The sequence below is a fragment of the Rhyacophila brunnea genome, unplaced genomic scaffold (genome assembly GCF_057557595.1).
Source record: "Rhyacophila brunnea isolate RB1 unplaced genomic scaffold, BYU_Rbru_1.0 scaffold_21, whole genome shotgun sequence".
In the NCBI taxonomy this organism is placed as follows: Eukaryota; Metazoa; Arthropoda; class Insecta; order Trichoptera; family Rhyacophilidae; genus Rhyacophila; species Rhyacophila brunnea.
This window is the reverse complement of record NW_028232871.1, coordinates 23,767,240-23,786,523: the sequence shown is the minus strand read 5'-3', so window position 1 is coordinate 23,786,523 and position 19,284 is coordinate 23,767,240. Positions and strand designations below refer to the sequence as shown.

The window sequence follows — 19,284 nt, the reverse complement described above, 5'->3', positions numbered from 1 at the left end:
TTTCTGCAATTTGAAAAAATAAATGTAAAATTAAAAAGTAATAAAATAATAATTCTTCGTGTCGTTATTCAAACAGAGCAGTGATTCCGAATCGTGGTTCGCGAGGATTCGCAGAGAGTGTTTACAGTACCTATTTTTAAACAATGGCCTATTAGATATTACAGTTTTTTTTTTTTAACAAAACTTCTCTTCTCTTATGCTTACTCATTAGCGAGCCGTAACTGTGACCTTTGCAGATATAGTAACTAGTGTGGACGCCAAATAATTAGTTTGCGACCCTAATAAATAAATATTTTGCATCCAGAGTTGGTTACAGTACACGGAACGGTTACAGTTACGGCTCGCTAATGAGTACCTGGCTTTAGAGTGCTTTCTTCTATCGAATGTTGGCGACCAAATTTCAATACAATTCTGTTTTCTGGACCAGTCGTAGCGAGATACCAAAACCATGGACTTTGAACCACTTTCAAAATGATCTTTTTTAGTGTACATAATAATAATCTGTCCTCTACTTTTAGGTCTGAATAAATCGTATCTTTATTTACGGAAAATATGCAGCTTTTTTGCCTTTGATGGTAGATTGATAGCAATAGTCTCTTGTAACCAACTCATTGATGATCAGCCCAAATTGTCATCTGACACCGATACAGCCACATCTTGAAAGTCTCCAATCTTCTGATAGTCCGTTCACTTAGCGTCCAGGTTCCACTTCGTATACTAATTCAATATACCTACCTACCCAGCATGTGCTCGTCCACAATCGGGCTTAATATGTCTCGATAAAACAAATTGGAAATATTAATTATTTTATTACATATCGCGGCCATTCTGTCAATATGTCTTATCTCATATTATGTCTGTCGAAATTGATATTTTGCGTGGATAGGTAGTCAATCGATGTCACACAACTATTGTAATTGGTCGTGGGTGCTCAATAAATCTGATGCATATCCTAAAACAGGGAAAAATATCTTATCAGAACAATCACAAATTTGCCTATCGGCATGTTAAATACATAATTGGCATGTTAAATACATAATTGAGATAGAGGTTAATTAAAAAAATACAGTGTAATTGATTAATTAAACTACACTGTAACGTCATATCACAGGATTTTGGTCTACTAGAGACCCATGGGGATGTCATGAAAATGTCACATTCAATATTATAATAATAATTTCATTGTGATTTTGACGGGTAAAAATTAACCATTCATATTTTTATTTTCGTAACAAGACGTCGTGAAAGTTGTTTTCATATTAACCACGAGGAGGCTCGCGTGACCTCGCCATATCACTTGATTCGTATTGCATCACTCACGGTCTGCCGCATGAGTGAGAGACAGAGATGATGTGAATCCGCGCGCTTTTAACTGATGCGTATTTTCCTTTTACCGTCGCGCAGTAGGCTCTTGTCGGTGAGTATGTACAATGACTGCTCAAAAGAAAACCAACACATATTTTTCACAACTTCAGTATTTCTTTGTGATGGTGAATTCAGTGACAAAATGCCGCCCCTAGGCAGCGCTAAAATGCCACCCCATTTTTATACAGTACTTTTTATCATCATCCTTTCATGACTCCAATATCTGAGAAAAATTGTGTTGTATGGATACATTACTAACAAAAAATATAAGTAAGTACCACTAAAACCTACAAAATTAAATTTAAACAAAAAACATAATATTATAAGTTAGACATTTACCCAAATCATCAGAGCTGAGGTCTTATTTGGTTGATATTTCTGACATATTTGGTTTGTACCATTCAGCAATACACAGTTTTATTATTTTCACAGCATTTTTACTATGCTATTATGTACAACGCATAAACAAAATAAGTTTAGCTATTTCTATATACACCAAATGATTATCCTCGATTTGCCGCCCTTCGAGTAACTGCCGCCCCCAAGCGACGCTCAATCTGCCTACTCCCAAGGGACGTCACTGATGGTGATATACAAAGACAATAATATGTTTGTTCAAGTTGAAGAATGGCAATAGACCACTGGGACCGGACCCGAAACCCCTCCCACCTTGTGTGCACGTCTGATCACAGCCTATTTGAAGTCAGACATGCCTGATATCAAATAAATGGTTCGCTTAGTATTTTGGCTCTCCTGTAAAGTTAATTATTTTGAAGATATTATAGGACAATTATTATTTATTTATATTTTATCGCGATATTTTACAATATTGACAGGCAAATACATATTACATATTTTTCACAATATATTATATAACAATTATCAACCAAGTGTGTACTTTGTGATCAGCTAGCTGTATATTCGTCTCCTTTTTACAATGGTTACATACAACTGTCGTCATCGACGCTGTGTTTTGATTAAAATTATCAACTATTAGTATGTTGCAGAATTATTCCGAAAACTATTATTTACTATTTGGTGACTAAACCAAATCAGTTATCACCGAATCTTTACTGGTGTTACTGATAACGTGATAGCATAGGTTATTGGTTAGTGTTGTTTACCGATTAGCGGTTTTATTTTTAAACTGATTGTTAAAAAGTACATACTTTCAGTAATGACCACAATAGCGACACCATAAAAAAATATATCTGAACATATAATTTAACTTTATTGTGTGTTATTTTTGGACGGTTTGTAGATAATAACTGAAAAAGTTATGTGTCATTCGCCTATTTATCAGTTTTCAAAGTAGACTGATAGTATTAATATACAGTATTGTACGACAGTACGATTAATTTATAACAGATTGACGGAAAGGTATAAAGAAGTATAATAGTGGTGGATAGAAAGCACAATTTAAAAAAAGATGTAAGTACCTATCTCTGATTATGTCAATTTATTTAAGAGATTTTGGGAGTGCATAAATCGAAGTTAAAATGATAAAAAAATCAACAAAGTGTCGTTTAAATAATAAATTAGTGTGTTATCCAAGAGATTTTGGTGTAATTATTATAGGGATAAAAATTAACTTAGTAGATGGCTGACCATTGATATACTATCAATGTGGCTGACACATCTTGTATGTTGAGAATTCTCGCGTCGGGCTATAATAAAGCACACGATGTTTTTAGTGAGGTGTCACAAAAAATTTGTAGTGCAGTCGAAATGTATGATGGACAAAGATATTGGACTCCTCCCAATGTCCCCAAGTCTTCAATCTCTTTGATGATGGACCAAATCTTCACACAAATTAATGAAGAATATTTTCAATATTTTGTCTTCACTGAGGTGATCTGGACTGTCGATAACTCAACCATTTTCATTACGCCCGACGTTTTTAATTTAGAATACAATTTTTAGACGTGCAACATCGAAATGTATTGTCAATCTTTGAAATAATTTAGACTTTTTGTTTATCTGAATAAACCGATTTCGTATAAAACATTATTTGTGAATCCTGAAACCACCCCTCCCTGTGCCTCCAGTGTGTAGAAGGTGGTTTGTTAGTACCTAGGTAGGTACATCACGAATTATTAGCTAATAATAAATATTTTATTATAAATTATTTATATTATCTTTGTGGATGTGGTAATAATAATTTAATGAGGCATTCTTCTTTTCTTCAGGCATATTTCACTATTTTGTTTAGGTTAACCGGATATTTATATTACCTGATCATAAACTTTAATGTACCGACATAAACATAATTACCATTCTTGTTTATGAAATCGAATATAATATTGCGAATTATTAAACCCATCCCTAATACAAAACGTCATAGATTCGGACGGCTTTTGAAAAAAGAACGCGGGTTCGAACGATGCTGGCGCCATGTTTTTTTTATGGCAACATCAATCAGTATTCGATTTACAGACACTAATTGGCGGGAAATTGGTTAGTTCTTGGCGGGCTTCGCCTTTGTTTGTCGATTTCCTATTAATGGATGCAGATAGGAATCCGTGCCATCATAACGTGTAATGAGAAAATGAAAGAGGTGTTTTCTCTTTATGCGAATGGTTATCTGTTAATCCCAAAGTTGTTGTAAATACCGACTGCTTATAGAGATGGAATCTAAATATATGAAATTTAAGTAAAATGGTCTACTGATCAAGTGAACTACGAGTGATTTCACATTGCAGTTTCATTTGAAGAGAGCTTCACACTTTGACTATGACACTGCACTATTATTTTAAGATTCGCCCAATCAGTTAATTACATACATGATTATATGTGTAGAATGTAGATATTGCCAAAATAAGCCTTGAATACGTAAATTCATAGGATTGTATAATGTACACTTTAATTTGACTTCAATTTGAAATTGCACACCTCAAAAATTGCCGTATGAGAATCTATGGAAAGATATTCGTCAATTTTATGTAGGCAGCCAAAAGTAATATTATTTTTAAGATGAATAATCAGGTAAAATACCTATAAATGCGTACATAGGTAAACAAAGCAACATACTTCAAATCAGAATGAAAGCCGTCATTTTGTTATCGGTGCTGCCAATAGAAAAAAGGACAATAATCAAGTTGTTACCAACACAAACAACACGTAAAATCGTTCGATTCGAAAATCAAACTAAAATCTAAATTCTGTATATGGAATCTATATATTATCCGAGTCCAAATTCTTTAATTAATTTAGACAAAAATATGTAGCCCTGATTCAGCATAATAATATTAACTAATTGTGTATTTTCTTCTTCTTTCAGATTGCTCAAGGACCCATCACGGAAACAGTGTAACTGACACACAACTAGTCATTCCTTTAAATATAGCATACCTGTAGACATTTTAATATATTTTATACCTTGAACTTAGATATTAGAGACTACCTAGATAGAAGTACTTAAAAAATAATTATTTCCTATTTGATTATTGTGAGATTATAGTACTTATACATTTATAATAATAATAAAATAACTAATAATATTAATATTTAATTGTGAAAAGTGATATCGAAAACTGTGCATGGTATATTTTGAGAGTGAAAATTAGAAGTGATTTTTTTTATTATTGAAAGTTAATTAATTATAATAAAACAAAATGAAGATGTTATGCGCAAGGGTGGTCCATAGGGCCATTTTACCGAGGGCAACATGCTGTGCCTCGTCATCCAGACATAGATACTCCTCAACAAAGGTAAATACTCTTAGATATTAGTAAATACTGTGTTGTTACAATGCGATCATTTTTTTTAAAATTTCTTATTGGTCGTTCCCTCGTGACTGATGATCGTGGCCACCTTGGAATTTTGTCATGTTTTAAGCGACCAAGACTTTCCACTCCTCTCGATCCTCTGCTTCTATCAGAGCAGCGCGAATGTTGCCCCCGGTCAATTCCTTCACTTGGTCACTCCAGTGCGCTGACGCTCTTCCTCTGCTTCGCCATCTCTGGAGGCTACCCAAAACCACCTGTCTCTCCAGGTTATCCGGTTCGTGCCGAACAATTTGTGCAGTCTCTGGATGATTAACTGGTCCAAGAAATACGAAGCGTTCGGCGCCATCACCAACCACATCCCGAAGGCATCAGTATGACTCGATACCGTATAAAAATATGGAGAACACAAATGTTTGCACACGCATCTTTTTTGTGGCAATTAAAATTCCCCGATCCTTCCATGGAGTGGTAAGACTTTTCATCGCATCTTCCGCAATCTATGTGCGCCTTCTTATCTCTCCACTAATAGAATACAAACTCATCCAATGTTTCTAGGTTTTGGAGTATACTTGCTGCTGGTAAAAGGTTAATCCGATCGACAACCATTAATTTGGTCTTATTCCTATATATAAGGAGGCCGTATTTACGACTTTCTTCTACTACCAGGTGTAGCTGCTCCGTGAGTTCTCTTTCACCAATAGCGATTGGCGTGGTATCATCTGCGAATCTTGAGTTGTTTATTGTCTGGCCACCAATTGTTATTCCTCCTTGCCAATGATCTATAGCTCTCCGCATTTTATGCTCCCCATATATTGAATAACTGGGGAGATAAAACACATCCCTGATGGACTCCCTTATCGGTTCGGAAACTCTCGCGCTATTTACTCTAATCTTTTTATTTATTTAAGAGAACATATATACTCGATTTCTATTGTGTAATGCATTTTTGTTAGAATAGGTATATAACATATTTTAGAAAAAAACTCTTGTCCAGACTAATTAATATACGTATGCCCGTGTATAAATTATACTATGGTTTGCCGCTATACAAATGCACGTGCACAATCATTTCTTTGAAACCCAGAACAATCTTTGGACACAAAAGGCGACGCGAGAAAGAAAAGTTTGCAAAACCACTGGACTAAAACAATCAATTATTTAAGGCGATTGGGTTGGTTTGTTCCTCTCACAAAAAAGTTTATTTCATAATAATAAACCTACTGTTAAAAGTAGTTACTAGGTATATAAAAAACTGTTTATTTAAAACGTTATAGTACTCTTTTGCACTTATTTATAAATATATATGTAATATATTAATTAGGTACGTAACTTTATAAAATAACACGACAAACAGATTAACTGAAGAGGCTAAGAGGTGTCATTGCCGAAAACTGAGGCTATTTAAATGGGAAGTCATGAATTATGATTATTATCCGCAGTCTACAAAACCATATGAATGAAAAACGTGAGTTTAATTTATTCTTCAGACTAAACTCGAGAGAATCATGATATCGTAAAGGAATTGAAAATTCAAGAACAAAGGGGAAGAAATCTTAAACAATAATGGAAAATATTGTATTAAATAAAAATATATTTTTTTGTATTATTTCAAACATTCTTTAAAACCGTAGTATTTATGGGTGACCCAATATAAATATATATAGATAACTAGACAAATACACAGTAATAGTGTATCTTCCCTTCACATCCTTTGCCTCATTACTGAAGATGGTGATCACTGAAATTACAAGCTTTGCCAACATTCTCCTCCCATCTAGTACGATCCTGCGCCGATCTTGTTGTTTCAGTTTTTGAATATACCTACATAACTGTATACATACTATAAAAAACACATTTGAAAAAATACGACGCCTGACGGGATTTGAACCCCTAGATCCACTGGTATCGCGTCAATATGCCCAGTTAGCTACGTGAAATGGTTATCAAATTGCGTTATTATTGACTATCGGTTTTTGTGTTTTAAATCATATTAATTGCCTTAATTGCTAACCAACGCTCAGTTTATGTTGATTCAGTCGTCATTAACGGTATATATTACGAAATATTCTTAAAATTTCTTAGCATAAATATAGAGCAGTCACCCGGCAAGGAAAAGACCTGTGTTTTAAATCACACTCGTTTCCAGTGACGTCCCGTGTGATATACACGTCATGCGTTCCATAGGGGCGGCACTTTGACTAGGGACGTCACTGGTCGTTTCAAGCTTTCTTATTTACAATTTTTACAAAGTTGTGAACGATATAATTACTATAATAATGTCCATTATTCACAGTGTCACCCATCAAACTGTCAAATGACAGAAATGGTATGGTGAGTCCATTCGAAATCGCCATCAATGTATTGTAATACGAAAAAATCACACCCCAATAATTATTATTCTTCTAAGCCAACCTTTTTATTTTAAACTATGTCTTACTGTTAGTGGGAAAATAAGCTGTCGTTATGGTAGTTAACCCTTTTGATTATTTCGTTTGTAGGTTGCTGGATCAGGTGTGGAGTACCGGCCGATCAGAAGTGTGCTGGTCGCAAACAGAGGAGAGATCGCTATAAGAGTTTTCCGAGCATGCACGGAGTTGGGGATCAAATCGGTGGCCATATACAGCGAACAGGACAAAATGCACATGCACAGGTACTTACACAACCCTTCATAATATTTCTTACTAACGTACTTAAGGCTGAATGCATAGTTAAACTTAGGTGGCTTTAAAAAGCTTACGCCGTCGACATCAGCGAGGTGTTTATTATTATTATAACGACTTAGTTAAGCCTAACTTAACGTCGACATCTCTGCAATGGGTTATTGAACTTAAATGCTAAGCGTTGGCTTTTATTTGGAAGTAAGAGTCAAGATTCTCTCGTTCTAAGATAATCCGAGACGCAGTGCACAAATTGACACGAAAATTGCTCCGATCAGATGAGGCATTCTCTCGCTACAGTGGTCTCAAGTATTGTAAATCGATCAAAATTAGAGGTTCACGGCGCGGCATCCCCGCCGCCTGATTAGGTAAGTGTGATAATATTATATGTGACGCATAAAATCTAAGGACCGATCTATCCAATTACATATTTAAATTAAACGTAATGCTTCTTGAAGAGTATTTGCCTGCTATTTTTATACAATGCGATATGACGTTTATTATTGTTATAGGTATTTTTTCTCTTCAAACGCGTGCCATGCAAAATTATCTCGCGTGCCATAGGTTCGCCACCCCTGTCCTAGGATTGCTCTACATTAAGTACTATTTTTAATAAACTTTTTTTTTATATTTAACGAATATTTCACAAGATTTAAGAATGTAACGTTCTTTATACTACATTTATAATTTTTAAAAAACACCTCAGAGAATTATTTAACCACTAGAAAAAATACGACACCTAGCGGGATCTAACCTGCGCCCCCGGGGATTCGCGCCATGCGCTCTAACCACTAAGCTATGTGTGTCCTATCTAATTGCGGCGAAGTTAACTAGCTATTTTTACAATTCTTACTGAAGCGCTTTCTAAATTTCATTATTGTTTGGCAGTCGGCATTTGTATTTTTACAATAATACACACTTACGACAGTGATAAATATGTTGTAATATATCTGCAGTACATTGTAACGCAAAGTAACCCGCTGCAATTTGTTCAACCACGTCTAACACACATTTTAAAGATATTTAACCGTTTGAAAATTTACCCAGGAGCCCCTAAATTCCAAAATGGCGAAAAAAATCAATTTTCTATAAACTGTTTGATTTGTAAGCCCAGGAAATATCAAGATGGCAGTCATCTTGGAATATGCCTATTCATCATGCTTTAATTCAAAAATGCACAATTCGTCGAGTTTTCCGTGCTATGCCGCCTATATTCAGTTCATTTTAAATATTATTATTTTTGTATGTATTGTAAACTTATCTTTCTTATTTTCGAAAATTCGACGTAAATTTTGTGTACTCATACAAAATATCGGTTACGTTTACAGACCCAATAATTTCTATGTATCTAAAGCCCCGTTTACATGATTCACTTTTGACGATCATCGCGAAGGAATCATCCCCAGTGACCTGTGTAAACGCATATTCATCAATGAATCATCGAATGTGATCATCCGGAATCAAAAGTGAATGAAGCTCAACTGTTACTACTTTTTGATCATTTTTTGATCACTACGGATGATTGCAAAAATGCTGCCCATGCGCACCCACACCATGCATGTGCACTGCACCCCTGAGTACTGTTGTCATATTCCCCGTGATATTATGTTGCTTTATCCAAGTTCAAGTCTATGGTTTTATCCACCAACGATTCTTTTTCCTATTCCTCTTTCTCTCGATGAAATTTCTGGATTCATATAGCAAACAATCACAAATTGTTTGAATTCCAACCTGCATCGCAATTTCACTTGACACCATTTTGGAATGAATTGAGTATTTCACTTTCGGTGAATCATGTAAACAAAATCTATTCACTGCATATGATCATTCGCGATGATCATCTGCAGTGACTCATCCAAATGAGCCTTAAAGATTACAGAAGGATTAAAAAATTCATGCTATGCATTGTAAATTTGCCTAGCACCTATTATGTTTAGAAAATGAAACCAACATAACAGTCTCCAAGGACACCTAAAATAATAGACTTATTTATTAACTTGGCCCATTATTATGCATATTGCTTGGAATTGTTTGAATGACATTATTAATAATAATTGTGAATGTCACAGCATTCACTAAACTATATCTTTTTTAATGTGAAAAAATATTACTCATTTTTTTATAATTATGAAAACAAATTTACATTGTAAATTATTTAATTATTTTTTTTTCAATGATAAAGACATCATAAATAATTTAATTATCTCTAAAATTACAGACATATTAAATGTTATTATGGGCTTTTGTTAGCTTGTGTTTTATCTGTTTTAATTTCAATAATATTTTCAATTGCAAAAATTTACTATCTTTTTATAATGTCCACAAATTAAGCCGAATTCAATGTTTAAATGTTTTGCTGTTTGTTGGGGATTGATTTCAAATTAAATTCTAGAGTGTACAATTGATGTCGGATGATTAGAGTACGCAAACTGCGCGTAATATGACATGTGAAATCCCATTTAGCACGAGTTCCCGAACTATGGGTATTTTATATGGTGTCGCCACCACAAAATAGTAAAATTAATAAAATATTGACTGCCATACACTGTCAAAATTAATTTTTATTGTGTGCCTCGAAGTGAGACCTTCTTCGAATGGAATTTCATATTTGCATTAATTTATTTTGTTTACAAACTGTATAATAATAATTTCACTTTCATCTATTGACCCATTCACTGATTTACATCCCTTTATCTCCACGAGAAGTTTTGTATTGGCTTGGTTCTTCATTCCCATGCACAATATACAAAAATTACTTGGTCTCGTAAGACCACAATCTTCTTGTTCCGGTCAGAGGTCTCAAATATGAAGATCACGTTGATGAGTGTGGAGTTGTAATAAAAAGAAATTATATATCCTTGATTTCGTTTTTTCAGACAAAAAGCAGATGAATCATATTTAGTCGGTAAAGGCCTGCCTCCAGTTGCAGCGTACCTCAGCATTCCAGAAATCATCCGAGTGGCCAAAGAGAATGATGTTGACGCTATTCATCCTGGATATGGATTCCTATCAGAAAGGTAAAATTTTCTAAAACTTGTTTTACAATCTACTCCACAGAATGTATTTTTAAAATTAAATCATTTCTTCTGTTTGGATATTTCAATAAATTTTGATTTCTGATCTGCGGAGAAAGTACAAGTTATTATGATTATGATGATCTTCCTACGAGGATTAGCCGTAAACATAATTTATAATAATATGATCTTAAAGTTTGGCATTAAATTTATCTGTCCTTATTGGACTAACAAGATTAAGGCTATACCTCAGTTGAGGCATGGTCTAAAAAGATCATGGCTAGGCGATGCGCAGATTGCGCGTCGCGGGTGCAAATGACGCATGCCGACCGAAATATAATTTGTCAAATAAATCAAACGTGTCCATTTAATGTTCTGTTTATTGTTCTATTAGTAACAATAATAATATATTCCTTGACATGTTTTCTTTTTTAAAGTAAATGGGTAACGTTTTTAGTCATCTTTACACGATTTAAGAATTAATACCCCCGTCGCCAACACGAAACAAATTGACGTATTGACACCTCGACGTTCACTCTCTGACTGCCAGCGAGTCCAAAATTTCGTCGCGCCTATAGTTGAAAATTATTTGCCGTTTCACTGAAGTATCGCCTTAATGATAGATTTTTAAATAATTTTCTGTAACTTCTTCAGGTCAGACTTTGCGCAAGCCATCATCGACGCTGGTCTACGATTCATTGGACCATCTCCGAAGGTTGTGCAGCAGATGGGAGACAAAGTGGCTGCGAGGAAAGCAGCCATAGAAGCTAGTAAGCAATACGACAATATTTCTCTGTGACATTATTTAGTGATATTTTATTATTGGCATTTCACACTAATTGTTGCTGTTTTCAGAGGTTCCAATTGTACCCGGCACCGATGGACCAGTCACAACCAAAGAGGAAGCTTTGGAGTTTTGCAAAAATCATGGATTACCTGTAATATTCAAGGTATGCATGTGTGTCTTCTATCTATTTATTGACAGTACCCAGTAAGGTCACAACTCAAGATATCACTTTTTGTTTTTCAGTTGCAATATTTATTGAGTTAACACACATATGATAATCAAATTAATTTGTTTTATTTATTATATTGTCTTTGAATACGATGAATTGCTACTCAATTCAATACAATTTTAAGACTTTTTTTTATTAAATTTTTTAACATATGTAATAATATGTAAATATATCTTTACGTAGTAATTATTTTTTCATAGGCTGCCTTTGGTGGAGGCGGCAGAGGAATGAGGGTGGTGAGAAACATGTCTGAAGTATCGGAATCCTTCGAGAGAGCTTCATCGGAGGCGAAGGCTGCTTTTGGAGACGGTTCCATGTTCATTGAGAAGTTTATTGAGAGGCCAAGACATATTGAAGTGCAATTACTCGGTAAATAAACAATAATTTACTGCTATTTTTAAGTGGGCTCTTTAACGTAACACAAGCCCAAACCAGAAAAATTCATACTGATATTGATAACATTTCGACATTTAAAATATTTTGTATCATCATAAAAAATCGCAACATTTTGATACATTTATTTTCATTGCATCTAATGAATAAAACATATTTTATGATTATTTTGATAGATATTTTATGTGAATATTAAGTAGGTCTACTTAAGTTTTTTTCTATATAAATTTGTTTATTTATCCAATCTTCAGGGTTTATTTTATAATCCATCGCAAACAAAATACCAAACGTTTGCATCCAAATATTAAAGAAATAAAAGCGTTAGGTTTTTAAGAGCTTCGGTCTACATTCAACGTGTGTTAAAAATCTGCGGCATGTTAGATACTGCCATCGTAATATTGTAAAGCATAGAAAAGGTTAATAATATTTATGTATTATTATAGCTATTTTATTTTTAATTCATTTCCAAGTGATATCAATTATATAACACATTATTTTGGGATTATTTCTATAGCATCGCGTAAGCCGATTTTCACCCTTTCCGGTTGTGACTCTCGATGGAGTATAAGGTGTTAACATCATGTAACGCATTTAATTGCAATAATTATTGTAATAATAAAAATACATAAACATGACTTCAAAAGTCTATGCTGGCATTAAAAAAATGTAGGTATTGATAACTTCAAATCAACACAAAAATTAAGATTTAAGAATCCATATTACATTGTGTATTTGATGGCAGTCTTCGCGGAGAAATTTCAATGATTTCGCAACTATCGTATGGCCTTAAGTACAAATGCAACAATGGCCCAGAGCAGAATGGGCCTCTGTTGTCATATCAATGAGACAAAAATATCATACGCAACTACGAACTTTACGCTGTGTTTCTTGCGTTCATAGATTAAGACTAGATGATTTAAAATATATAATCTGTATATAACTCAATTTTGGCTGAAAAGTGGGTTCGGTTCTATTATTTCAATGTCAATTATTGTACCTATCGAAAAATTTTAGTTTCACTACTATGTATCAGTAAAAAATACAATACATTTTGTTCACATCGGAATTGGACCGACTTATCACTTGTGAGAACTGTTTGAACGGTGTCGTAGCCGGGCTCCACTACACTACTGTTGTGCTATTGTTTACCTAAAAATTCAAATTGAATTTGAGACTGATTTGAAGTTTGGCTGAATTTAGGTGTGTTGAGTAATTAGTAGGGGACACTTTTTCTGCTAAATCAAACGCTACCATGTCACATGCGTGCCGATATAAACTAATTGCCTACGTCTGAACAATGCCAGAGCTGCCGCAATATTTAATTTGTCATTATAATTCTCAGGTGACAAGGCCGGCAACGTAGTCCACTTGTACGAGCGCGATTGTTCCGTGCAGAGACGCCACCAGAAGGTTGTTGAAATTGCACCGGCTCCTCACCTGCGGCCCGAAGTGAGGGACCGCATGACGGAGTGCGCCATCCGATTGGCGAAGCACGTTGGTTACTCTAATGCCGGAACTGTTGAGTTCTTGCTTGATGATAAAGGAGCGTTCTACTTCATCGAAGTCAATGCAAGGTTAGATATTATGTTATCAAATTATGCAATATATGCGATGGCTAGAATACAGGGCTGAGGAGGAGTGGATTGAGGAGCTGGAGCCTAAATGTATGGAATTGAAGCAAATAAACGGACCTCTGGTCATCTGATTAAGTTAACTACAATTGACTTTGCATTGCAGGTTCATTTCAAAAGAACTTCACAATTCTATCAATGCAGATATTTGAATATAAAATGTACATATAAATACTTGTGGAAAGAGACTTCCTTGTTATTTTTATGTAGGCAGCTAAAAGCCATTATACCTATGTAAAAAAATAATCACATAAAACACCCAGAAATGCATGTCAGTTATGTAAACTAAGCAATAGACGTCAAACTCGAACGCGAGCTTTCGATACCTATTTATGCATGAGAAAGGATTAAACCTACATTTTATTCTTACTTATACAATTGGATCTCTTTAATCGTCATCAATAAATATCATGAAGAAACCTACATTCCAACCTTTCCCGCTTTGTCCAGGTTACAAGTGGAACACACAGTTACTGAAGAAGTAACAGGAATCGATTTGGTGCAGTCGCAAATCAGGGTGGCCGAAGGTATGACTCTGCCTGAGCTTGGACTGACACAGGACAAGATCTCTCCGCAAGGGTTCGCCATCCAGTGCCGAGTGACTACTGAGGATCCAGCCAATGGATTCCAACCCAGTACAGGCAGGATTCAAGTCTTCAGGTAATTATATTTATAACTTCTCAATAGGTTACAGTGTTATGCAGCACGGCACACTCTGTTATGGTTGACTTTGTGAGAGTATTGTTCCAAATACGGCAGACTATTTTTGGATTTGATAGCAGCTACCATATTAGTCACCCACATAACTCAAGATTAGTGCTCCAACAGGTATATGTAAATAATATTTGTTTTCTATGTGTATAGTTCATTTGGAAGTTATCCAAGTTATATCTGGGAAATTGTAAATTGTATTGTTACTTTTTATAGCACATTTACATGTCATGGATTTATTGCGGCCATAACAAGCTATACAAGACAAGTGTAAACACGTATTATCGTGCAAGTTGCAAGACTGCATGCATGGATAAAAAAGGTTCAGCGGCTTCTGAATTTTCACGCGATAGTTGAAACTTGCACAATATCTACACATGCGGAATAGAAATTGGCAGACCGATTTTCACAACTTGTCCCGAACCTGTTAAATAGCACCACATAATGACAACAAAGCGTCTCGATTACGCTTGAAGAATGTGATTGGTGAGACAATCAGCACTTTTGCGTATTAAATCCATGCATATGTACAGGCATTATTCAGAAGCTGCTGAACTTTTTTGATCCATGCATGCAATCTTGAACCCTGCATATACAATTTCTTATTATGGCCGCGATAATACGTACTGTCAGCGGTAAATCCATGAATGTGTAAACGGGCTATTATCTTACTCATTAATTTAAAAATGACTTTCAAGTAAACTAGCTGGTTTAGGGAATAACAATAGGAATGAAATTATATTTCAACTGAATGTACACACTTTTTACATTTTCACTACTCAATTCCTCTAGTGCGATCGATCAAAATTCATCCTAATCAGCGGTTGATGCTTGGACATGCCTGCTGTAGATATACCAATGGTCAGTACACATTGTATTTTAGTTTTAAAAAACACATTTCAATAACCATTTTGTTTATTGTTACAGATCTGGTGAAGGTATGGGTATCCGATTGGACTCCGCATCTGCATTCGCTGGCGCTGTCATCTCCCCCTACTACGACTCGCTTCTTGTTAAGGTAGGTTTGCTGTGTCAAGGTATTTTATTCGAAAAATCAATATTATTGTCAATGATTGGTCTAAAGATACTTGTATTTCTCTCCATTTGCGTCAGAAATGGTTTATTACTCTGTTCTGTTTTTAAAGAACTTCTGGACTAGTTGTGTCTGTATTTGAGACAGCTTCCTCAGCGTTGTTGTTCCACTTTCTCATGCGAGACGATATATGGATCATCTACACGTTTTTTTTATTGATTTTAGGTAATCTCTCACGCCCAAGACTTGGCGGCATCTAGTGCAAAAATGAATCGTGCCCTGAGAGAGTTCCGCATCCGAGGAGTCAAAACCAATATTCCATTCCTTTTGAATGTATTAGAGAATCAAAAATTCCAAAATGGTGAGTCACAGTTTCTTATATAGAAAAAGAATTGTTTATCAAAAATTGTGCATTCCTGGTTCCGATTTTCGATAGCAATGATGTTACTTTAACCTACATTTTAATTTTACAGGATCTGTGGATACATACTTCATCGATGAACATCCTCAGCTGTTTGTGTTCAAACAATCGCAAAACAGAGCGCAGAAACTCCTCAACTATCTCGGACAGGTAAGACAGATTATTTCACTCCTCTTATGGTCTAAAATCTTCTGCTTCTCTCAGTGCAGAGTGAAGGCTGCCCCCAGTCAGCTCCTTCACTTGGTTTGGCTTAGGCAGGGTTTAATTACATCTTAAAAATCAACCAATTATATCTGCAATTTGTATTCAATGGAAACAAATACTGACAATCTTGAAGTGATCCGTGACATTGGTTTTGTAAGGAAATTTAATACCTACTTTGATTTAAAATACGAAAGCCGATTGCCAATAGTAACGTAATTTAGAAAGCGCTTCAGAGAGTATTGTAAGAACCGTTAGTTAAAATTCATCGCAATTAGATAAGATTCCTATAGCATAATGGTCAATGCACGTGGGCGCGAATCCTGAGAGACACAGGTTCGAACCTGCTGGGTGTCATTTTTTTTTAAAAAAAAAATTCTATTGGTTATATACTTCTCAGAAGTGTTTTTAAAGTATGTATGTTCGATCAAAAGAATGTTAAATATTTAAATCTTGTGAATTATTCGTTTGAATAAAAAAAATAGTTGACAAAGTTTAGTTTACACTATTTACCTAGTCTACCTCCACCCTTTACCACTGATAAGTGTGCAACACCATGGCTTAGAAATCTGATACGATATATAATGAATATTTGGGCAGATATATATGCTTCGTATTTAAATAATACATTAATTATTGTTTTGTCTTAAAGGTGTTGGTGAACGGTCCCAGCACACCTTTAGCTACGACCATCAAGCCTGCTGATATAACCCCTCACATTCCTCCAATCCCGCTGGGTAAGATTTACAAAAAATATAATATTACAAATCCAACAATATTTAAAATATTCGCAATATTTACGCTTGACTTTTTAGATTTGTCAATGCACCCTTTTGTATCTTCTGTAATACAGTATAATTGTTTCACTGTTGCACATAAATCACATATATATATTTATTTAGAAAGTCTTTGTAGATACAGTAATTGTTTGTTTATTTTTATTTATTCACAAAGTATTTATGTAAAAATGATTTTTTTTAACTTACTTCATTCCGCTCTGCCTGTTCTTCAATAAAATTGAGGTAAACCCACAAAACAGCTTTCAAATTCTCATCTCGCAACTGTAGAATTAACAAACATTTGTATCTCACTGTTTGCCTTATAAAATTATTGGGTATTAATATCTCTACAGACTGTCCTACGTAATGGTTTAATATCAGTTCTATGATTGGATACAATAATATACCGTCAATTATTTATATTGACAGTAACCACAAAAAAGGCTATAACTCGAGATATCACTTTATTTTTTTATCATAATATTTAGTGAGTTCATTAAAGTAATTGAGTTGTAAAAAAAAACTTAGCTTTTAAAAGTAATTGCACTTGATACCGATACATTGGTGGAAAGTATACTAGCTTTACCGTATCGTAATCTATTATCAGCCTCTGAACGAACCTGAAACGTCAAGAAAGGAAGTAGCTTTTAAAAGTAATTGCACTTGATACCGATACCCCCCTGCATTGGTGGAAAGTATACTAGCTTTACCGTATCGTAATCTATTATCAGCCTCTGAACGAACCTGAAACGTCAAGAAAGGAAGGAGGAAGAATATACGGTGACGACCCAAAAATCTATTACGATAACAATCAACTGTCTCAAACATTATATAGCATACCTTATGTATATTAGGCAGCCTTCACTGTCCAATGCACAAGGCATTTCCTTCCAATACCTGGGATTCTGGGTTGGATACCCGGTAAGGTCACAATGCACCTACGTGATTTTCTCAAGCCTGGATGTTTCACAACTATAATTGGTGCCCTTGTGGTCTGTTGTAGTGTTAAAAAGAGCTACGAATCATTTTGTGAACCTAAACCTAGACACTCAATAATAATAAAATATCAAAAATGTATTTTTTTTATTGATTTAACTGGCATTTTTATAGTAAAACTCCATTATAATGGTGTTGTAAATGGGTATATTATTAGCAATGCTTTGTTTAGTAGTACTTGTTTCTATCTCTAACGTAATGTTATGTTTTCTTTATGATTTTCGATTGTTATGGCATTTTTGTTATAGTAAATCTTCATTTAACCGGTAAAATTGAAATACATACTTACATTAAATTCGAATTTTAAATAAATATCCTGTGTATAATCGAAGTTATCACATTTTAAATCTTAACATTGTCTAATAACGTGATATTTTAAAATTCCTTTGAGAAAGTCCTACATCTTTGATTTTGGGCTTCGTTTAACGCTATTTTCCGAAATTTTTAAACAGGACCTCCTACATTGGAAAACCATTGGGCCGCCACACGTATGTAACATCATAACACACACAATAGCTGTGTTGAATTTCAATGAAATTTAAATTAATGCTCAATTCTTTGTCGAGCCGACACGTACCTGTCATAATAATTAATAAACTGTTTCTCACATACTAATATTATCAAAAGTGTCATCCATTGATTTTTCTTTCAGTAAATGAATCTCCAAATAAATGTCTATCAATTTTATTATTCTGTTGCTCCCTCTTCCCATTGGGCCAAGCAAGGCGAATGTATGTTGTCACCATTGTGTAGAGAGCAACATACGTATTGTGTGGCCCATGGCCAGCAAATGCGTGTCGTACTTCGACACAGTGTTGGTGTTTCAACACGCAACAAATAGCGAACATTCGTCTTCCTTAACGCATCGTGAAAAGGGAGCATCTAAGAAATAATAAGGTCCACTCAAATTTTCATGTTTTCTAATCACATAAACTACATTTAAAATTTCATAAAAATAATTGAATTTTTGAATTGTAAATTTCAGTTAACGATTATACTACTATTTACATTTAGGAATACATAGAATTCATAAATCAACGCACATTTTGATACAAATGGATCTAACTACCTTCATAAATGCATGGGTTTACAGTGACCAAAATGTCTTAACAATTTTTTACCTCTATTTTTCGTGTCATAGAAATTGAGTATGAAATAAAATATAATCGATATTATTCTACTTTTTTAATGAAACGTCTCAACCGTGATCTTCAGAAATATAAATCTCCCTGCTGTTTTAGTTACTATCTATGCGCTTCCGTTCTTTACACTATATTCAACAGTAGGAAGTTGCAATCATTTGGTTGTAGAATTTGAATTGCTATGATTTTGCTAGTCA

At 34.5% G+C, this 19,284-nt stretch overlaps 1 protein-coding gene across 1 annotated transcript in view; it reads left to right on the top strand.

Moving 5' to 3' along the window:
• The first annotated feature begins 4,846 nt into the window (after nucleotides 1-4,846).
• Nucleotides 4,847-19,284, top strand: part of PCB (Pyruvate carboxylase) — a 33,344-nt gene continuing 18,906 nt past the window's right edge. The window contains exons 1-12 of the mRNA XM_085948714.1: nucleotides 4,847-5,075; nucleotides 7,592-7,743; nucleotides 10,627-10,767; nucleotides 11,419-11,534; nucleotides 11,620-11,714; nucleotides 11,981-12,149; nucleotides 13,516-13,747; nucleotides 14,255-14,464; nucleotides 15,443-15,533; nucleotides 15,774-15,909; nucleotides 16,022-16,119; nucleotides 16,823-16,907. Coding sequence (XP_085804840.1) covers nucleotides 4,980-5,075; nucleotides 7,592-7,743; nucleotides 10,627-10,767; nucleotides 11,419-11,534; nucleotides 11,620-11,714; nucleotides 11,981-12,149; nucleotides 13,516-13,747; nucleotides 14,255-14,464; nucleotides 15,443-15,533; nucleotides 15,774-15,909; nucleotides 16,022-16,119; nucleotides 16,823-16,907 — 1,621 coding nt within the window. The 5' untranslated portion in view covers nucleotides 4,847-4,979. The remainder of the gene's footprint in view (nucleotides 5,076-7,591; nucleotides 7,744-10,626; nucleotides 10,768-11,418; nucleotides 11,535-11,619; nucleotides 11,715-11,980; nucleotides 12,150-13,515; nucleotides 13,748-14,254; nucleotides 14,465-15,442; nucleotides 15,534-15,773; nucleotides 15,910-16,021; nucleotides 16,120-16,822; nucleotides 16,908-19,284) is intronic.